Source organism: Erinaceus europaeus, chromosome 7 (genome assembly GCF_950295315.1).
Source record: "Erinaceus europaeus chromosome 7, mEriEur2.1, whole genome shotgun sequence".
In the NCBI taxonomy this organism is placed as follows: Eukaryota; Metazoa; Chordata; class Mammalia; order Eulipotyphla; family Erinaceidae; genus Erinaceus; species Erinaceus europaeus.
This window is the reverse complement of record NC_080168.1, coordinates 71,085,964-71,108,128: the sequence shown is the minus strand read 5'-3', so window position 1 is coordinate 71,108,128 and position 22,165 is coordinate 71,085,964. Positions and strand designations below refer to the sequence as shown.

Below are 22,165 nucleotides of genomic sequence, written 5' to 3'. Positions count from 1 at the left end.
TCAAGGTTATTAGAGAGCTGAAAGCTGAAATAGTTGAGCTAAGAACACAACTAGCTGAACGAGCTAAAATAGTATCAGAACAGGGTAACAAAATAGATGAACTCCAGAAAACAGTAGAGGGGAGAGAGAATAGAATCAATGAGGTTGAAGACAGAATTAGCAAGATCGAGGACGAATTAGAGACAATGTCCTTTACCATGTGTGCTTAATCCGCCCTATTCCCATCTTCTTTTTTCAATGGTGACCACATTCCTGCTTTTTGTGGTATTATCTCATGGTCTGTGGGGTGAATAGAAGTCTCCCATGCATGAACAATGAATAGTCCTAAAGACTCTAATCTTTTAGGAGCCCAAGGTGAGTGACACCAACCCACAGCATGAAGATAACAGAAACAAACAGAGTGGGGAAATCTCATGGTGGCACCACTGCTAAGGGGGAGGTAAAGCCAGAACTAACATTCTTTTTTTTTTTTTTTTTTTTTTTTTACCAGAGCACTGCTCAGCTCTGGCTTATAGTGGTGGTGGTGGGGGGAGATTTGAACCTGGGACTTTGGAGCCTCAGGCTTGAGAGTCTCTTTGCATAACAATTATGCTATCTACCCTCCGCCCTGGAATTAACATTCTTAAATTGATCTCAGCAGATTTTATGGCTGCAATGGTTAGCAAATTATGCATCCCTGTGTTCACATCAAGTATCAATTGGCTGTGGCACTGCTAAGGACATTACTGATTCTTGTGATGACTTTGGATACATGTGCCAAGATTTTCTGTAGGGCATATACGAGGAAGCATAACTGTTAGAGCTAAAGTACACATATTTTCACCTTTATTGAATAAGGTTATTTCCCAAGTGGTTGAAGCAGTTTTCTCACCATCAGTTTTAGAAAATTTCAGGCAATCAGGTGGTGGTACACTGGGTTAAGTGCACACATTACAGTGAGCAAGGATCTGAGTTCGAGCTCCTGGGAGTAAAGCTTCACGAGTGGTGAGGCAGTGCTACATATGTCTCTCTTTCTTTCCCTACCTCCCTCTCCCCTCAATTTCTGTCTCTATCTAATAATAAATAAAAATTTTAAAAGATATAAAAAAGAAAAAGTGCATGTTAAAAAAGAAAAAGAAGGGCAGGGGTAGATAGTATAATGGTTATGCAAAGAGACTCTTGTCCTGAGGCTCCCAAGTCCCAGGTTCAATCTCCCATAAGCCAGAGCTCTCTGAGCAACGCTCTGGTAAAAAAATAAATAACCAAATAAATAAATAAAATAAGAGAATTCCGGAGTCGGGCGGTAGCAGCGGGTTAAGCGCACATGGTGAAGCGCAAGGACTGGCCTAATGTTCCCCGTTCGAGCCCCCCCCACCATCTACAGGGGAGTCGCTTCACAGGCTACTACTCCCTGTGAAGCAGGTCTGCAGGTGTCTATCTTTCTCTCTTCCTCTGTCTTCCCTCCTCTCTCCAGTCCTCTCTATCCTATCTAACAATGACGACATCAATAACAACTACAATAAAACAAGGGCAACAAAAGGGAAAATAAATAAATAAATATTCAAAGAAAGTTTAATAAAAAAAATAAGAGAATTTCCACTAAGTTTGTTGTATTGCACCACTGAAAGGAAAGGCAGGAGATGGATAGGAGTTTAGGGTCCTGGTGCAAGTAGTGAAAAAGGACCTTAGTTGAGAGTGTTCTGCAGGTACTTGTCATGGGGAGATGAGAAATTGTACCCATTTGTCAACAACTGAACGGCAAGACACTAACCACCCAATAAAATTATTAGGAAAAAAAGAAAGGAAGGAAGGAAGGAAGGAAGGAAGGAAGGAAGAAAAAAAAAGGGGCGGGGGAGGTCCGTGAGAAGCGGACCTTCTCCTTTATGATGCATTCTGAAAATCAGATTTGTTTTAAAACTTCAGTCAGATGTATCTTTTTTTTCTTCTTTCTGCTTCTGGAGTCAACTCTGGCAGCAGGCAGGTCCATGCACAGAAGACTCATAACTTGCTGTTCTTTCAGCAGAGATGAAAAGCTGTTTGCTAATAAAGGGATGCCTATGCTCATCACTTCCAGAGCCTTTTGCAAGCTCATCACTTCCATAGTTTTTTGCAAGCGTCTCAGGAGCACTAGCTTGTTATCACGATGTGTCTAAGGCTGTGTTGGTGCACCTGACCTGGCGCTCAGGATAAACAGTCCAAGGATTAGCTAGGGAGCGGCCTCGCCACCAAGGTAGAGTCCCTGCCCACCTACGGCCGCGTTTACAGAGACCCCGCCCACAGACGGGGCGGTTCCACAGAAGCCCCGCCCATAGGCGCGAGAGGAGGGGGTGTGGGCTTTGCGGAGGCTCCTCCCAGCGACTACAGGCCCCGCCCTTCCCGGATATCCCGCGCCACACGGGGAGCCTGCGCCAGGGAGCGCCCCGCCCACCGGCAGGCCGCCATAAAGCCTTCGCTCTCCTCGCGAGAGGCAGTGTTTTCATGCTCGCCGCCGGGGTCGGAGGTCAGAGCGAGCGTCTCCCAGGCCACAGGAGGAAGATGGCGGTAGAGTCGCGCGTCACCCAGGAGGAGATCAAGAAGGAGCCGGAGAAGCCGATCGACCGGGAAAAGGTGCGGGGGCGCGGGACGGGTGGGCGGCGGAGGGCGGTGTGGCGGCGGCGGCCCCTGACGCTCTGCCTTCCCCGCAGACCTGCCCGCTGCTGCTGCGCGTCTTCACCACCAACAACGGGCGCCACCACCGCATGGACGAGTTCTCCCGCGGAAACGTGCCGTCCAGCGAGCTGCAGATCTACACCTGGTGAGGCGGGCCGAGAGGACGGGCCGCGGAGGGCTGGGGGGCCACCAGGGTCTCATTGCCTCTCGGAAAGACATCGGCGCGGCCTGGGGTGCAGTCCTCCGCAGGTTTTTTAAAACTTTATTATATTTATTTATTCGGTAGAGACAACCAGAAATGGAGAGGAAGGGGCAGAGAGACACACCTGCAGCCCTCCTTCACCACTTGGGAAGCTTCCCCCTCTGCAGGTGGGGACCGGGGGCTTGAACCCGGGTCCTTGAGCACTGTAATGTGTGTGCACTTAAGCAGTTACCACCACCCGGCTCCGGGATCCTTTTTTTTTTTCCCCCAGAGCACTGCAGCTCTGGTTTATGGTGGTGCGGGGGATTCAACCACCTGGGGCTTTGGGGCCTCAGTCAAAAGAGTCTTGGCCTTTTGCTATCTACCTCCAAACTGCAGTGGTTAATTTTTAGATAGAAGCGGAGTGGAGGAATCGTGCTTTTTACGTTCTGTGTCGAGGCTTTGGGGCTGTAGAGAGTGGCGATCGTGGCTGTCCCGGTTGCTTGCTGGGAACTTGGGGCGGGAAGTCAGCGGGAGAGACGCAGCAGTGGTGACTGTTGTTCTGCAAGAGCGGCCCTCCATCAGCGCAGACCAGGCCCCTAGCCAGCGCTGCATGGGGAAGCTCTGAGTGAGTGTGAAGCCTGGCCAGAGGCAGTGATTACACCCCCAAAACAGGTCGATGGCGCTGCCCCTCTGTGTAGAGAGCTCAGTCTGGTAGGAAAAGCGGGCGAGTGAAAAGCAAGGCTGCAGGGCCAGGCAGGTGGCAGGGTGAGATTGCCCCACACGTCCCCGGTTTACAGCTCAGAAAAGCATGCAGCTTAAGGATAAATCTGGCAAAAGGGTGTGGAAGTCCAGAGGCGCCTTTAGAAGGAAAGTTGAGTTTGTCCAAGGCCTGACCGCCAGTGGAGCCACACACCCCTTGCCCTTGGGTGGTGACTGGGAGAGAATCAAGTGGGAGGAATGTTTGTCTCGCACTATATGGGGTGCACTTGCTGACAGGTGGGAGTCTGCCGGGCCCCATGTTGTCTCCCTCTGTCTGTCAGGAATAGAATTAGGGACTGCAGGTGGTTCAAGGGTCTGGGTGGGCACTACATGCAAAGCACCTGTGCTATTCCCCACCCACATCTCTCTCTGTCTAGAGAAAAGGCTTTGATGGATGAGAAAGCACAAATAAGTTACAAATTTAGGTGAGAGGAAGGGTGACAATGTGCATCGACATGGGAGCCTGAGGGCTTTGAAACTATAAGTAGGCTTCTTAGCTTAATCACTGACTCCTGACCAAGAGATCAAGCAGGGTGTAGCAGAGATAATCCAGTGGTTATGCAAAGGGACTTTCACAGCCCCACCACTATACCACCAAGGTATAGGTCTTCTGCATTTCCTTGTTAATTCTCTGTCCCCTGGTGTCAGCCCAGGGCCTTCCTGCCACTGCTTCAGATTCTGAGGGCAGTAGCAATGGAGACTCAGAGTTGCACTTGGTGAGTCTCTGGGGAGTCCCTCCAGCTGTCCCCTTGTTGGTGGAACAGACTGGAGGTGGTGTCTCTACTGGTAAACTGCCGGAGTGTTACCAGTCACCCAATCTCTCCCTAGGCTCCTCTCTGTCACCAGCCACGTGTGTTTGCACTCACTGGTGATTTGGTGGGTTCCTGAAGTCGTTCTAGTCCTGTCTTGTTGCGGTCCCAGGTGGTCTCCTTTGGTATTCCTAGTTGATCCGGGAGAGGAGAGAAGACGAGAGGAGAGAAACAGATCTGCTGCTTTTTTCATTATTCTGTTAAATTCAAGTAAATTTAATTTTGTTGAAACTTGTGTAGACACACTGGCAAAAATAGCTCAGCTGCGTAGGGTGTCTGCTTTGCCGTATGACCTAGGTTGGAGCCCAGCTCCCACTGCACTGGAGGAAGTTTTGGTACTATGATGTGTCTGTCTGTATCTCCAGAAAGGTCAGCCTGGAATGGTGAAGGCCAAGCAATGACTGCCCTTCCACCCCAAAGAAAATATATATATTTTAATTTCTTTATTGGGGAATTAGTGTTTTACATTCAACAGTAAATACATTGGTTTGTACATGCATAACATTCCCCAGTTTTCCATATAACAATAGAACCCCCACTAGGTCCTCTGTCATCCTTCTTGGATCTGTATTCTGCCCACCCACCCACCCCAGATTCTTTTACTTTGGTGCAGTACACCAACTCCAGTTCAGGTTCTACTTGTGATTTCTCTTCTGATCTTGTTTTTCAACTTCTGCCTGAGAGTGAGATCATGCCATATTCATCCTTCTGTTTCTGACTTATTTCACTTAACATGAATTTTTTTTTAAATATTTATTTTATTTATTTATTTATTTATTTATTTATTCCCTTTTGTTGCCCTTGTTGTTTTATTGTTGTAGTTATTATTGTTGTTGTCGTCATTGTTGGATAGGACAGAGAGAAACGGAGAGAGGAGGGGAAGACAGAGGGGGAGAGAAAGATAGACACCTGCAGACCTGCTTCACCGCCTGTGAAGCGACTCCCCTGCAGGTGGGGAGCCGGGTTCGAACCGGGATCCTTATGCCAGTCCTTGTGCTTTGCGCCACCTGCGCTTAACCCGCTGCGCTACAGCCTGACTCCAATCATGAATTTTTCAAGGTCCATCCAAGATCGGCTGAAAATAGTGAAGTAACCATTTTTTATAGCTGAGTAGTATTCCATTGTATATATAGACCACAACTTGCTCAGCCACTCATCTGTTGTTGGACACCTGGGTTGCTTCCAGGTTTTGGCTATTACAAATTGTGCTGCCAAGAATATATGTGTACACAGAGCTTTTTGGATGGATGTGTTAGGTTCCTTAGGATATATCCCCAGGAGAGGAATTAAAGGGTCTTATGGTAGGTTCATTTCTAGCCTTCTGAGAGTTCTCCAGACTGTTCTCCACAGAGGTTGGACCAATTAACATTCCCACTGGCAGTGCAGGAGGGTTCCTTTGACCCCACAGCCTCTCCAACATTTGTTGCTGTTACCTTTTTTTTTTTTTAATTTTTTTTTATTACTGGGGAATTAATGTTTTACACGCAACAGTAAGTACAATAGTTTGTACATGCATAACATTCCCCAGTTTCCCATATAACAGTACAACCCCCACTAGGTCCTCTGAATCCTTCTTGGACCTGTATTCTCCCTACCCACCCACCGCAGAGTCTTTTACTTTGGTGAATACGCCAACTCCAGTTCAGGTTCTACTTGTGTTTTCTCTTCTCATCTTGTTTTTCAACTTCTGCCTGAGAGTGAGATCATGCCATATTCATCCTTCTGTTTCTGACTTATTTCACTCAACATGAATTTTTCAAGGTCCATCCAAGATCGGCTGAAAACAGTAAAGTCGCCATTTTTTACAGCTGAGTAGTATTCCATTGTGTATATATATCACAACTTGCTCAGCCACTCATCTGTTGTTGGACACCTGGGTTGCTTCCAGGTTTTGGCTATTACAAATTGTGCTGCCAAGAACATATGTGAACAGAGATCTTTTTGGATGGATGTGTTGAGTTCCTTAGGATATATCCCCAGGAGAGGAATTGCAGGGTCATAGGGTAGGTCCATTTCTAGCCTTCTGAGAGTTCTCCAGACTGTTCTCCACAGAGGTTGGACCAATTGACATTCCCACCAGCAGTGTAGGAGGGTTCCTTTGACCCCACACCCTCTCCAGCATTTGCTGCTGTTACCTTTCTGATGTATGACATTTTCACAGGAGTGAAGTGGTATCTTGTTGTTGTCTTTATTTGCATTTCTCTGACAATCAGAGACTTGGAGCATTTTTTCATGTGTTTCTCAGCCTTTTGGATCTCTTCTGTGGTGAATATTCTGTCCATGTCCTCCCCCCATTTTTGGATGGGGTTATTTGTTGTCTTGTTGTTGAGTTTGGCAAGCTCTCTATATATGTTGGTTATTAAAATTGTCTGATGTATGGCATGTAAAGATCTTCTCCCATTCTGTGAGGGGTCTCTTGGTTTGGGTAGTGGTTTCTTTTGCTGTGAAGAAGCTTTTTAATTTGATGTAGTCCCATAGGTTTATACTTGCCTTAATCTTTTTTGTAATTGGATTCGTTTCATTGAAGATATCTTTAAAATTTATGCGGAAAAGAGTTCTGCCAATATTTTCTTCTAAGTATCTGATAATTTGTGGTCTAACATCCAAGTCCTTGATCTACTTGGAATTTACTTTTGTATTTGGTGAAATACAGTGGTTCAGTTTCATTCTTCTGCATGTTTCAAACCATTGTTTCCAATTCTTCTGCATGTTTCAAACCATTGTTTCCAACACCATTTGTTGAAGAGACTCTGCTTTCCCCATTTAATAGTCTTAGCACCTTCGTCAAAGATTAGATGTCCATAGGTGTGGGGGCTCACTTCTGGGCTGTCAATTCTATTCCACTGGTCAGTGTGTCTATTCATGTTCCAGTACCAAGCAGTTTTGATGACAATGGCCCTATAATACAATTTGAGATCTGGGAGTGTGATGCCTCCAGTTCTGTTATTTTTTTCTCAAGATTGTTTTGGCAATTCTAGGTCATTTCTGGTTCCAGATAAACATTTATAGCATTTGTTCTGTTCTCCTAAAAAATGTGTTTGGGATCTTGATGGGGATAGCATTAAATTTGTAGATGGCTCTGGGTAGTATATTCATTTTGATGATGTTAATTCTGCCAACCCATGAACATGGAATATCTTTCCACTTCTTTGTGTCTTTTTCATTTTCCTTGAGTAGTGACTCATAATTTACAGTATACAAGACTTTCACTTCTTTGGTTAGGTTTACTCCTAAATATTTTATTTTTTTAGTTGCTATAGTAAAAGGAGTTGACTTCTGGATTTCAATTTCTTCTAGCTTAGTGTTTGCATAGAGGAATGTCACTGACTTTTGAATGTTAATTTTGTAGCCTGAACACCTTACTGTATTGCCTGATGATTTCCAAAAGCTTCTTGCTGGATTCTTTAGGTTTTTCTGTGTATACTATCATGTCATCTGCAAATAGGGAGAGTTTGACTTCTTCTCTTCCAATCTGGATGCCTTTAATTCCTTGGTCCTGATTGCTATGGCAAGAACTTCCAACACTATGTTGAATAGTAATGGTGCTGGTGGCATCTCTGTCTAGTACCTGATCTGAGTGGAAATGCTTCCAGTTTTTCACCATTGAGTATGATGTTGGCTGTCGGTGTGCTATATATAGACTCCACTATCTTGAGGGATTTTCCATCTATTCCCATTTTTTGTAGTGTTTTGATCATAAAGGGATGCTGTATTTTGTGAAAGGCTTTCTCTGCATCTATTGATATGACCATGTGGTTTTTGGTCTTGCTTTTGTTGATGTGGTGGATCACATTGATTGATTTACGTATATTAAACCAACCTTGCATGCCTGGGATAAACCCACTTTGTCATGAACAGTCTTTTGAATATACTGCTGTATCCGGTTGGCTAGAATTTTGTTCAGTATTTTAGCATCTATGTTCATGAGAGATATTGGTCTGTAGTTTTCTTTTTTTGTTTGTGTCTCTGTCTGCTTTTGGTATCAGAGTGATGTTGGCTTCATAGAAGCTGGCAGGGAGTATTCCAGTGTCTTCAATCTTCTGGAAGACTTTTATTATTTTATTTTTTTATTTATTGGGGAATTAATGTTTTACATTCAACAGTAAATACAATAGTTTGTACATGCATAACATTCCCCCATTTCCCATTTAACAATACAACCCCTACTATGTCATTTATCATCCTTCATGGACCTGTATTCTCCCCACCCACCCACTCCAGAGTCTTTTACTTTGGTGCGATATGCCAATTCCATTTCGGGTTCTACTTCTGTTTTCTTTTCTGCTCTTGTTTTTCAACTTCTGCCTGAGAGTGACATCATCCCATATTCATCTTTCTGTTTCTGACTTATTTCACTAGGAAGACTTTTAAAAGTAGAGGTATTAGTTCTTCTTTGAAGGTTTTGTAGTTTTTATGAGATGTTTGTGAAATGACAGAGTGTGATCGAGAGTAACACCAAGATAGACTGGCTGGGCTTCATGCTGGATTCTCGTACTGCCAAGCTGCACATTAAGTTCTCGTGGCCGAGGCATGGTGTAGATGGAAAACAGATGATCATCATCTCTGGCATTATGCTATTCCACTGCAGAATACTGTGCCCCAGTATGGTTCCGTAGCCCCCATGTCCACTTGGTCGATTCCAAATTATATTCCTCTATAAGGATAATTTCTGGAACCATCCGTTCCACCCCGGTTCCATGGCTGCCAAGTCTTAGCAACATCGCCCGCCAGATATTTGTCGGGATGCGGCATCATCTAAGTTCATTTCCCACATCTACGCTCGACCTGCCAATATACGCGGATATCTTTGCCCACCCTGTCCAGCGCTTGACGTCTCGTCACCCAATCTGGTCCCCTACACCTACACTGAACTTCTCTGTTCCAGTCTCTTGGAAACAGAGTTGGCAGTCAGCTGAGGTAAAGAACAAACACCTCATCACAGACCCCTGCAAGAGTCAACCCGGCTTTGACCTAACACGTTATGATTGGGCCCTCCTCAATCGCTATCAAACAGGCCATGGCTGGTGTGCTGCTATGTTCCATCGCTGGGGAGCCAGAGACTATCCGAATTGTCCCTGCGGCTACAGACAGACTATGACCCACATAGTCAATGACTGCCACCTCTCCAGATTCAAAGGAGGTCTCGAAACTTTACATCAGGCTCAACCTGATGCTGTTGACTGGCTACGGAAGAAGGGCAAACGCTAGAAGAAGAAGAAGAAGGTTTTGTAGAATTCATTTGTCAAACCATCTGGTCCAGGACTTTTATTTTTGGGGAGATTTTTGATAACTATTTCAATTTCATTAGCTGTGATAGGCCTGTTCATGTTATCCACTTCCTCTTGACTTAGTTTTGGAAGTTGGTAGGTATCTAGGAAATTGTCCATTTCTTCCGGTTCTCTAGCTTGGTGGCATATAGTTGTTCATAGAAGCCTCGCATGGTATGTTGAATTTCTGCGGTGTCTGTTGTGATATCTCCTCTTTCATTTAATATCTGATTTATTTGGGTCTTCTCCCTTTTTTGTTTTTGATTGACTGATCCTCTGAGCATTAAGTTGTGTCCATTCCTATCTTTTTAAATCTTATCTATTCTAAAGTCTTTCGTGTCAGATATGAGAATAGCTTTTCCTGCCCTTTTGTTTGTGGGCCATTGGCTTGTAATGATAGTTTTCCATCCTTTCACTTTAAGTCTGTGTTTGTCTTGTTGAGTTAGGTGGGTTTCCTGTAGACAGCATATTGTTGGGTTGTTGGGTAGTATGCCAGCTCCCCCTGGCTTCTGCTTAACCAAGCACTGGTATGCCTGTATAGGGATTGGTTTGATCCCACTGAAAGCTGTGGTCTATTTACATAAATCACTTTTATATTTACATAAAGCACCACCCTCCCTCCAGGGCATTGGTAGAGCAGTGGAGACTCAAAGTTGCACTTGGTGAGTCTCTGTGGAGTCTTCTCCTCCCTTCAGCTGTCCCCTTGTTGGTGGAACAGACTGGAGGTGGTGTCTCAACTGATAAAACTGCCCGACTGTTACCAGCCACTTAGTCTCTCCCTAGGCTCCTCTCTGTCACCAGCCACGTGTGTTTGCACTCACTGGTGATTTGGTGGGTTCCTGTAGTTGTTCTAGTCCTGTCTTGTTTTGGTCCCAGGTGGTCTCCTTTGGTATTCCTAGTTGATGCGGGAGAGGAGAAGAAACAGATCTGCTGCTGTTACCTTTTCTGATGTATGACATTCTCACAGGAATGAAGTGGTTATCTCATTGTTGTCTTTGTTTGCATTTCTATGACAATCAGAGACTTGGGGCATTTTTTCATGTGTTTGTCGGCCTTTTGGATCTCTTCTGTGGTGAATATTCTGTCCATGTCCTCCTCCCCCCATTTTTGGTTGGGGTTATTTGTTGTCTTGTTGAGATTTGCAAGGTCTTTATATACTCTGGTTATTAGCCTTTTTGTTTGATGTATGGCATGTAAGGATTTTTCTCCCATTCTGTGAGGGGTCTCTTGGTTTGGGTAGTAGTTTTTTTTTTTTTTTTTTTTTTTAGCTGTGCAGAAGCTTTTTTATTTTTATTATTTTTTTTAATAGAGAAAGAGAGAGAGAGACACCTGCAGCCCTGCTTCACCACTTGTGAAGCTTTCCTCGTGTAGGTGGAAGGAACAGAGGCTTGGACCAGGGGCCCTTGTGCGCTGTAATATGTGCACTTAACCTGGTACACCACTGCCTAGCCCCAAAGATTTTATTTATTTTTATTTATTTATTGCCTCCAAGGTTATCGCTTGGGTTTGATGCCTGCACTATAAACCCCTGCTCCTGAAGACCATTTTTCCCATTTTTGTTGCCCTTATTATTATTATTATTTTTATTTAAGAAAGGATTAATTAACAAAACCATAGGGTAGGAGGGGTACAACTCCACACAATTCCCACCGCCCAATCTCCATATCCCACCCCCTCCCCCGATAGCTTTCCCATTCTCTATCCCTCTGGGAGCATGGACCCAGGGTCATTGAGGGTTGCAGAAGGTAGAAGGTCTGGCTTCTGTAATTGCTTCCTCGCTGAACATGGGCGTTGACTGGTTGGTCCATACTCCCAGTCTGCCTCTCTCTTTCCCTAGTAGGATGGGTCTCTGGGGAAGCTGAGCTCCAGGACACATTGGTGGTGTCTTCAATCCAGGGAAGTCTGGCCGGCATCCTGATGACACCTGGAACCTGGTGACTGAAAAGAGAGTTAACATACAAAGCCAAACAAATTGTTGAGCAATCATGGATCCAAAGCTTGGAAAAGTGGAGAGGAAGTATTAGGGAGGTACTCACTGCAAACTCTAGTATACTTCTGCTTTCTTACTTTGGTGCCATACTCCAAACTCAGTCAATTTCTGCTTTGTGTTTCTACTTCTTTTTTTTTTTTTTTTTTACAAGCATAACATTCCCCAGATTCCCATTTAGCAATACAACCCCCACTATTTCATTCATCATTTTTCATGGACCTGTATTCTCCCCACCCACCCACCCCAGAGTCTTTTACTATGGTGTAATACTCCAATTCCATTTCAGGTTCGACTTGTGTTTTCTTTTCTAATCTTGTTTTTCAACTTCGGCCTGAGAGTGAGATCATCCCATATTCATCCTTCTGTTTCTGACTTATTTCACTCAAGCAGAAGCTTTTTAATTTGATGTAGTCCCATGGGTTTATGCTTGCCTTAGTCTTCTTTGTAATTGAATTTGTTTCATTGAAGATGTCTTTAAAATTTATGTGGAAAAGAGTTCTGCCAATATTTTTCTCTAAGTATCTGATAGTTTGTGGTCTAATATCCAAGTCCTTGATCCCCTTGGAATTTACTTTTGTATTTGGTGAAATACAGTGGTTCAGTTTCATTCTTCTGCATGTTTCAACCCATTGTTTCCAACACCATTTGTTGAAGAGACTCTGCTTTCCTTATTTAATATTAGTCTTAGCACCTTTGTCAAAGATTAGATGTCCATAGGTGTGGGGGCTCACTTCTGGGCTGTCAATTCTATTCCACTGGTCAGTGTGTCTATTCATGTTCCAGTACCAAGCAGTTTTGATGACAATGGCCCTATAATACAATTTGAGATCTGGGAGTGTGATGCCTCCAGTTCTGTTCTTCTCAAGATTGTTTTGGCAATTCTAGGTCTTTTCTGGTTCCAGATAAACATTTGTAGCATTTGTTCTATTCTCCTAGAAAGTGTGTTTGGGATCTTGATGAGGATAGCATTAAATTTGTAGATGGCTCTGGGCAGTATATTCATTTTGATTGATGATGTTAATTCTTCCAACCCAGAAAGAATATTTTTGTATTGCACTCTAAGCATGTTTAGTGCTTGATAAATGTCTTTTTCCCCTGTACCATTGTGTGCATATTGAAAAATAAATAAAAGCTTATAGTAACATCACTGGTTATTTCTGGTTGGGGAGAACTGGGTGCTTATTTCTTGCATCCTTCCTTCTAGCTCCTCCCTTCATGCATAGTCCCTCACCCTTTGTACAGTTGCAGTGTGCTCAGGCCTCGAAAGCTTCCTTGCCAAGAGAATCCTGCCTCTCTTAGCCTGTGCTGAGGCTTGTGTGGGGGTGTCTTTCCTTATGTTGAGCATCATATGGCACCTGACAGCCTCATTGCAGGCCTGTTCCCAGTGGGGTTGGCATCTTTACAGCCCACACCTGGCAGCTTTGGAGTGAGCACTGGCCCTGGGAGCCTCAGGCTTACATTTAAGTTGCATGGTGCTCCATCCTGTGTCTGAGTCATGCCTCTTGATGGTGGGGGTGGAGAGGAACTGCAGGGTGTGGATGTGAACAACTGAGCAATATTTAGACTTACCACCTGGTGGCTGAGTAGGTGGAGATGGATTTGGTGGGGATGTGAGAGGAAGGACACATTTTGGGGTGTGGGGAGCTCTGCTGATATAGATGGTGGCAGCAGTAAAGAATGAAGTGATTGATTGGCCTCAGTGCAGGTGAAGCCATGGTTTTACTTGAGTGTGACGTGGAGATTTGCAAATAGTGTGCGCTTCCTATTAAGTGACCTCTTGGGCATTTGACTCCCGGATGATACTGCCTGGTATCCTTATTTATTATAGGGCTCATAAAAGCATTCCTCTTGGGGCCAGATGGGACAAAGACCTGGGTTCAATTCTCTGGGCCCCATCTGCAGAGAGGAAGTTTCACGAATGGTAAAGCAGTGCTACAGGTGTCTTATCTCTGTCCCTTCTTAATTTCTCTCTGTCCTATCAAAGAATAAAGGGGGGGAGGAATAACTTCCTGGAGCTATGGATTTGTTGTGCAGACACCTAGCTGTAGAGACAAACCTGATGGCAATAAGAAAAAAAAAATTGGGGTGAAACAGATCACTTGGGTAGTGCACTGCTTTGTCCTGTGTGCCATCCAGGTTCCAGACTGGCCTCCACCACATTGAAGGAGGTTCCAGTGCTGTGGTCTCTGTGTGTGTGTCAAATAATAAAAACAGCCTTTCTCAAGTTCCAAATCATCCATTTCCTTTCGCTAGTTATGAAAGAAAATTATTTATTTTCTAGTTTACCGTCTCCAAGATCTTTAGAGATTTTTTTTTGTGCCATACTTGCTCAGAGTACTAACGTTGAGTTGTGAGTTCGAATGAACATTTGCAAGGCAGTGATGCACACTGAGAAAGGGGGCTGTGCTTAGTCTTGAGAACATCTTACCTGTTCCATTGACTTTATCTACTATAAAGCTCATTATAAATTCTTAGGAAAAAAGAAAAACGCTGCACTTTACATTGATTCTCAGACACATTCCAACTTTGGAGATGCTGAAATGTGGGATATGTCTAGAAGTGGTAAAATGTCTTAGAAATGTAGTACAGTTATTTTTTTTAATCTGGATTAAGGTGAACCTTAGGTGAAGCGTAGTGCCCATCAGATGTTAATGGGCTGCAGGTGCTTCTCCATTTCCATGCAGGACCTGGGTTTAGGTTTGGGCCCAGCCACCACATGGGAGCCTGTATGGGGGAAAGCTTCACAGATGGTGCTGTGGTGTCTCTCCTCTCTCACCCTTACTGTCTATCAATCAGGAAAAAGATGTTTTTGTGTAATATTTTTAACTTTATTCATTTTTTAAAAAATATATTTATTTTTAGTGAAAGAGGGATACAGAGAGAAAGATACACAGAGAACTACCAGAGCACTGCTCAGCTCTGGCTTCTGGTGGTGCTGGGGACTGAACCTGGGACTTTGGAGCCTCAGGTTTGAAAGTCTTTTGCATAACCATTATGCTTTCTCCCCAGCCCAATTTTATTTTTTAAGATAACAGAGAGGCAGCATGGTAGAGAGAGAGAAAGAAAACCTCAGCACCAAAGCTTCCTTCAGTGTGATGGGGGCCAAACTTAAAGCTGAGTGGCACACGGGGCAAGGAGCACACACTATCCAGGGACGCTATTTTGCCTGTCCCAAAGAAAAGATCTTACACAGCAAAAGCGCTCTTTATAAATAATTTGATCTTTGTACTTCCTTTTAGCACCAATAGCCTGACATTAATTCTTGAAAGTTTCAAAAATGTTGAGGCTTCCCAGCCTTACTGGAAGAGCTGGCCTACTTTACAATTAAGTAAAATAAAAGAAAGGTGTTTTTTAGGCTGGGGGTGGTGGTGGTAAAGGCTTGACCTGCCAGTGTCCATGTCCAGAGGAGAAACAACTACAGAAGCCAGAACTCCTACCTTCTGCACTCCCTAAAGAATTCTGGTCCATCCGTCCAGAGGGATAAAGAATGGGGAAGCTTCCAATGGAGGAGATAGGATAGGACACAGAACTCAGGTGGTGGGAACTGTATGGAATTGTACTTGTTATCTTACAACCTTGTTAATCATTGTTAAATCACTAATAAAAAAGGGGGGAGGTTGTGGCACACCTGGTTGAGCGCACACGTTACAATATGCAAGGGACCCGGGTTCAAGCCCCTGGTCCCCACCTGCAGGGGGGAGAGCTTTGCAAATGGTGAAGCAGGGCTGCAGGTCTTTATCTTCCTCTCCCTCACCCCTCTCAATTTGTCTCTATCCAATAATAAATTAACAAATTAAATTATATTTATCTATTTTCCCTTTTGTTGCCCTTGTTTTTTTGTTATTGTTGTAGTTACTGATGTCATCATTGTTAGATAGGACAGAGAGAAATGGAGAGAGGAGGGGAAGACAGAGGAGGGAAAGAAAGATAGACACCTGCAGACCTGCTTCACCACCTGTGAAGTGACTCCCCTGCAAGTGGGGAGCCAGGGACTCGAACTGGGATCCTTAAGCTGGTCCTTGCGCCTGACTCCCATAAATCAATAACATTAATAATAACAATTAACTACAACAACAATGAAAAACAAGGGCAACAAAAGGGAAAATAAATATAAAAAAAGAAGCAATTAGCTTGAAATAGCTCATTGTTGAATAGTTTTTTAAAAAAGTGTTTCTTATAAATTGTAATTTATGCACATGTAATTAACTCAAAATATGTTAGGATCTATTTTATCGCTGTTGCTTAATCAATTGTAATGTCCCTCTCTTTTAATTCAGGATGGATGCAACCTTGAAAGAGCTGACGAGTTTAGTAAAAGAAGTCTACCCAGAAGCTAGAAAGAAGGGCACACATTTCAATTTTGCAATAGTTTTCACAGATCTTAAAAGACCTGGCTATCGGTAGGTAGCTTTTTGTTACTTTCTGTGATTTCATGGTTTTGATGCATTTTCCCTTTAGTAGAGGTTTATCTTAGTATTTGGTGCAGCTTAAAATTAGTCCCATATTTCTGTTTCTTTATCTTTATTTATTGGCTAGAGATAGCCAGAAATCGAGAGAGAGGGGTGTGTGTGTGTGTGTGAGAGAGAGAGAGACTGCTTCACCACTCGCAGTGCTTTCCCCCTGCAGGTGGGGACCAGTGGGCTTGAACCTGGGTCCTTGTGCACTGTAACACGTGTGCTCAACCAGGTGCTCCACCACCTGGCACCAGTCCCATATTCTTTGTGGTCCACATTAAAGGTGTGTCTATGCGTGAGGTATTAACAGTTGATCTTCTTTCCTGCAGAGTGAAGGAGATTGGCAGCACAATGTCTGGGAGGAAGGGGACTGACGATTCCATGACCCTGCAGTCGCAGAAATTCCAGATCGGGGACTATCTGGACATAGCAATCACCCCTCCAAACCGGGCACCACCTACTTCAGGGCGCATGAGACCCTACTGAATTTTTACTGTGTCTTGAATTTTGCATTCAGTTCTATAAAATAAACTCCTCCTCCCCCCCCCCCCCCCCAATCATTGCCATTAAGCCTTTAAACAAACTAATGCATCTATTTAGGAGTTAGGTTTGGCTGTGCTGTGGTATGGTAGTTAATAGAAAGTCCTATGTTTCAAGTCTCCCTTTTGTAAAATATGAAGAAAAGTGCTCTTAGCAGTCTATGGGAAACTGTATGGTTAAATACATGTGTGCAATCAGCCTGAGTGTGAAAGTCCATGGAGGCATAGGAATGGATTTTAGCATTTGGGGTCCATGTTGAGTAGCAACAAAAGGCATGTCTGTTTAAGCCTAAATGGATCAGAAAATAGACAAAAACCACAGGTTATATTAAAATGGAGCAGGAATTTGTGGCCTAGATTATGAGTGTGTCTGTCTAGAAAGACCCACATGAATGAGACAGCAGCATAGAAGAAGAAGCATTTTGGAACAGTCAGTATGACCTGAGGAAAGTAGAAGCTGTGTTTGAAGAGATTTTGGCCTGCCTGTTTAAAGGTAAAAGTCACCACAAAAGGAAAGTTTCAGGTGGAAATAAGTGCACCTGAAGACAGGAATTGGGATTTTTGGAAGCAGGCGTTACGATTTAGGTCATGGTCAGAAGGGGTGCTTTGGAGAACTGAAGATGGTAGGCTTGAAAGAGGAAACAGAAGAGCCACTGATGAGGCCAAGCTGAAGTTGGGAATATCACATTAGAAAAAAAAAAAATTACTTTAACGAGAGACCAAAACACTGCTCAGTTCTGGCTTATGGTGGTGCTGGGGATTGAACCTAAGACATCGTGGAGTCTCAGACACTAGTCTTTTTGCATAACCATTATGCTCTCCTCCCCACTCTGGGGAACATCACATCTTGAGAAGAAACCTTTACTGGGGCATAGATCCAGAGAGTTGACATAAAGACTAGGTATTTTTTTTTTTGTACCAGCATCTCTGCAGTGCTGAATATTAAATGTTTAGGATTTTAAAAATTAAATATGTAAGGTGATGACTATTTGCAAATGCCTTAGCATAACCTGACATGTGAAATGCTATTGGGTTGTCCAAAAAGTCATGACACATTTTTGCAGAGAAAAACATGAGGGAAAATACATCTGGCCTCTTCAGACAGCCCAGTAGTAGCTGATGACTCTTGAGAGTCAAGGGGGGAGTCGGGCGATAGCACAGTGGGTTAAGCGCAGGTGGAGTAAGGACCAGCACAAGGATCCCGGTTTGAGCCTCCAGCTCCCCACCTGCAGGGGAGTTATTACTTCACAGGCGGTGAAGCAGGGCTGTAGGCGTGTATCATCCTCTCTTCCTCTGTCTTCCCCTCCTCTCCATTTCTGTCCTATCCAACAACAATGACATCAATAATAATTACAACAATAAAACAAGGACAACAAAAGGAAATAAATATTTAAAAAATAAGAGAGTCATGGGCAGGGGTAGATAGCATAATGGTTATGCAAAGAGACTCATGCCTGAGGTTCCAGAGACCCAGGTTCAATCCCCTGTACCATCATAAGCCAGAGTTGAGCAGTACTCTGGCAAAAAAAAAATCATAAACTGGGACCATTTCTCCATGGAACTACCACACCATGTTCATTCTGAAGTTTATAAACAGCAGGGCAATATGGAGTGACTACTTTTGTCACAACAGAATTGAAAATTTGGGCCATGTGGTACCAGGGATCCAGCCCTGGTACCACACAGGAGGGAGTCAGACCTATAGCAGTGGAGGCAGCTTTGGTATCTGTCATCCGAATGATCTGAGGTGGTGAAGCCCCCTCTATCTCCTCCCTTCACACACAAAGTGTACAGTTCTAGTGGAGCAGTCAGACACATCTAAAATAGATATTTCAAAATGATTTCCATAATAAAATGGAGTTTCACCTTGTACATTGTAAAGCAGTCTTAACATTTAATTAGCTTACATACAGCATTGTTGCCCTGTTTCAAGTCCAGTCAGTAGATAAGGGCTTCCTCTAGTTCTTCTGACCTTTAGATTCATTCAGAGTGGACTTGAAATTTTCATGTTAAAGGCTTTAAAAAAAAAAAAAAAAAGACGAGAAGCCATGATTACCTCCCTATTTGTGGGCAAGAAACTGATTGTACAGAATAAAAAAAATAGGGCAGGGATTGATAGCATAATAGTTATGCAAAGAGACTCATGCCTGAGGCTCTAATGTTCTAGGTTCAATCCCTACCAACACCATAAACCAGAGCTGCTCAGTGCTCTGGGAAAAAAAAAAAAAAATAAAGGGTAATGAATGTTGACTGCTGAAAAATATAACACACAAATAAAAAAAGATGCAAATAAATGGACCTGTAACCATTTTTTTTTTTTTAAAGATATTCTATGGATTGTACCTGGGGCCTCAATCATATAGGGCAAGCTCTGCTGCTGGTCTGCCTCCTTGGCCCTCGTGCCTATTATGATGTGAACTTGACAATGACATGCTATTTAAAATGATTTGTTTGGAGAGACCAGTGCCCAAAGACCCAGGTTCAAGTCTCCAGTCTCCACTTGCAGGGGTTAAGCTTCATGAACAGTTAAACTGTGCTGCAGGTGTTTCTCTTCCTTTCTATTTGCCTCTCAGTTTGTCTATTCAAAATAAATAAAAATAAAAGATTTGCTTGGTTTCATCATGGAATTTTTAGTTTTCAATCAATTACAAGAATCAAAAGACAGTGCTTAATTGACCTCTGGGCTCTGATAACCAAGATGTTTCTTCAGGTATGAAATAGAAATAAATGATCAAGGGAATCGGATAGTGCAGTGGGTTAAGTGCAGGTGGTGCAAGGACCAGCGTAAGGGTCCCGGTTTGAGCCCCTGGCTCCCCACCTGCAGGGTAGTCGCTTCATAAGCGGTGAAGCAGGTCTGCAGGTGTCTTTCTCTCCTCTGTCTTCCCCTCCTCCATTTCTTTCTGTCCTATCCAACAACATCAATTATAACAATAAAGCAACAAGGGCAACAAAAGGGAATTTTTTTTAAAAAGAAATGATCAATAGATAAATAGGAAATGTGTATTTGGTGTTTGCTCATAAGGCATTTTGGTGTCAAAACTTGTAGACACGAGTTGTAGTATGTACACCACCTGCAAAATATATTTTCTCTATGCCTATATAAAGTATTTTCAATTATCTGCCAGAGTCATTTGTCTATAAAAAACCAGATTGTTGGTATGCATGAGACCCCTTCTGTTTCATTCGGTTTAAATCCCCCCTGCTTAACACTATTTTATTTACATAACCACTGTTAACAAGTTCCACCCTCCCTCCAGGGCATTTGTGGTTCAGTGATAGGATTCTTGCCTAATCTGCCCCCTCTTTGTCACACTCTGATTTTCACCAGTCACTTTTCTCTCCACCCTCTCTATGTCACATCCTGTTTCCACCCTACTTGGGAAGTATATATAAAGACAGCATTGTGAGTTTTAGAGTACTTTACTTTGAGTTTAACTTAGCTCGTCTTAGATTGTGCTGCGTCCTGCATGAATAAAGAGATACTGCCTACAGCTCAACCATGAATCCCTGGTCGTCTGTTACCCGCCCGTGAAGCCAGCCCTGCGAAAACAACCTAGCCCAGCGAAAACAACACCAGATGGAACCACTTTACCTAAAGGGACCATTGCCTCTGGTCATGTTTTAGATGCAAATCTTGTATGGCCATGAGAAGAGCAGATGTGGAGAGAAAGCCATTAAACTGTTAGGCCAGGTTTTACATTCTGTAGTGATTATGCAAGACTTGTGTCACATTAAACCACAGCTGAGCAAAGTTCTGTAAATAAAGTCATTCCTGCAGAGTAGAAAACTAAGCCTGGGGGGCCAGGTGGTGGTACACCTGGTTGAGGACACTGGGTTCCAACCCCCAGTCTCCACCTGCAGAGAAAGCTTTGCAAGTGGTGAAGCAGAGCTTCAGTTGTCTCTCCTCTACCCTCTCGATGGGCTGTCTCTAGCCAATAAATAAGTTTTTTTTTTTTTTTTTTAAAAAAAAAAGCTGAAGAAACCAAGCCTGCCATTTATGTTCAAACACAGATCTCAGGCTTTGCTTCTGTGAAACAGCAACACCGTAAATTTAAGCCTTGAAATAATTTAGTGGCATTCCTCTTTATCATGAACTCCAGCCATAAGTATGGGAGTTCTGTCATTCCCTCTTGCTCATGCTCTTATCTGGAGTATTAGTCCAATCCTGCTTGTAGGAGTTGGACAAGCTCAAATGATATGTTCAGTAGCAAACCGTCTTGTGACACTTTTTGTCATCAGTATTTACACCACATGCCATTCATCCTGAGCAAGGATCTATCTGCTATAGGTTTACATCTTAACCCCTGGCAAAGTATCAGAATTTGTGAGGATTTAGTCTGGAACACTGCAAACTGATAGTTGCCTATAATGCCAGACTGTGCCCAAGAGGATCAGCTCATTTTTAAATTGCTGTAATTTCACCAAATCCTCTCATGAAATTTATGAGTTGTTTCTGACTGCTGGCTTGCTAGGCTCAGTAGGGCAGGAGATTCTGAACAACTAAGAGCACAAAGTGAAGAGATTACAGGTGCTTTTATGTGAATATTTGCAGTCTACCAGGCACTCCCCTAAGCACCCATTCAATGACTATTATTTTGGGGCGATTTTCAGAGGTTAGTATACAACTAACACCATTGTACAAAACTGCATGACACTCCTGGGCAGACGTTTGCTCATTAGATTCCTTCTGCCGCCAGAGGAAGAAGATAGGAGGAGATGACCAGAGAGGGCTGTGGATGGACCCCAATTCCACTGGCATCTGAAATCTTTGTTACCAGGAATGTTTGTTTTTATACCATCAATGAAAAGGAAGTGAATCTGGAAACCACCAGAGGAATTCAGGCACTGTTTTGCTTATTTGTAAGAGAAGAGAAAAAAAAAGGGAGGACACTCGGAAGAAGTAATAGATGCAACTTAGAAGGGAAGTGAATGCATGGCCATAGAAAAAAATGAAGAGAAAAAAAATATGGTAAATCAGTATCTGTGATTTTGGGAGAACTATTGCTGTTTCCACTGGAGGGGGATGGGGACACAGAACTCGGCAGTGGGAACAGGGTGGAATTACACATTATCTTAAAATTTTGTAAATTACTACTACTAATAAAGATTCCTTATGTATTTACTATTTCGGTTGCTGTTTAGTCATACCTTATTTGAACTTGTGTGCCTGAGGCTCCCGGTTTAATTCCTAACACTGCATGTCAGGAGCAGTGCTCTGGTTTCTATGTAACTCATATTAAATAAATCAGTCTTACAAGAGCAGTCTCTCTCCACTATCTGCTTCCTTCCTTTTCCCTCCAGTCACTCCAGGGTGTTCCCCAGCACTCAGTGAATTAGTGTTATTATTTATTTTTTTACTATTTTTATTTTTTACTATTTTATTTATTTATTTATTTTTACTACCTCTGGCTTATGGTGGTGCTGGGGATTGAACCTGGGACTTTGGTGCTTCAGGCATGAAGTCTTTTTGCGGCACAGCTATTTACAAATAATGTCAAAAGACATAAATTATGGTGATGTTGTGTATGATACAGC

General features: G+C 43.3%; 1 protein-coding gene across 1 annotated transcript; it reads left to right on the top strand.

Moving 5' to 3' along the window:
* The first annotated feature begins 2,426 nt into the window (after positions 1-2,426).
* SAP18 (Sin3A associated protein 18) lies at positions 2,427-18,169 on the top strand. The gene is made up of 4 exons (XM_007529471.3): positions 2,427-2,586; positions 2,664-2,773; positions 15,915-16,037; positions 16,421-18,169. The coding sequence occupies exons 1-4, from the start codon at positions 2,458-2,460 to the stop codon at positions 16,575-16,577; spliced, it is 519 nt and encodes a 172-aa protein (XP_007529533.1). The 5' UTR covers positions 2,427-2,457; the 3' UTR covers positions 16,578-18,169.
* The last annotated feature ends 3,996 nt before the right edge of the window (positions 18,170-22,165 follow it).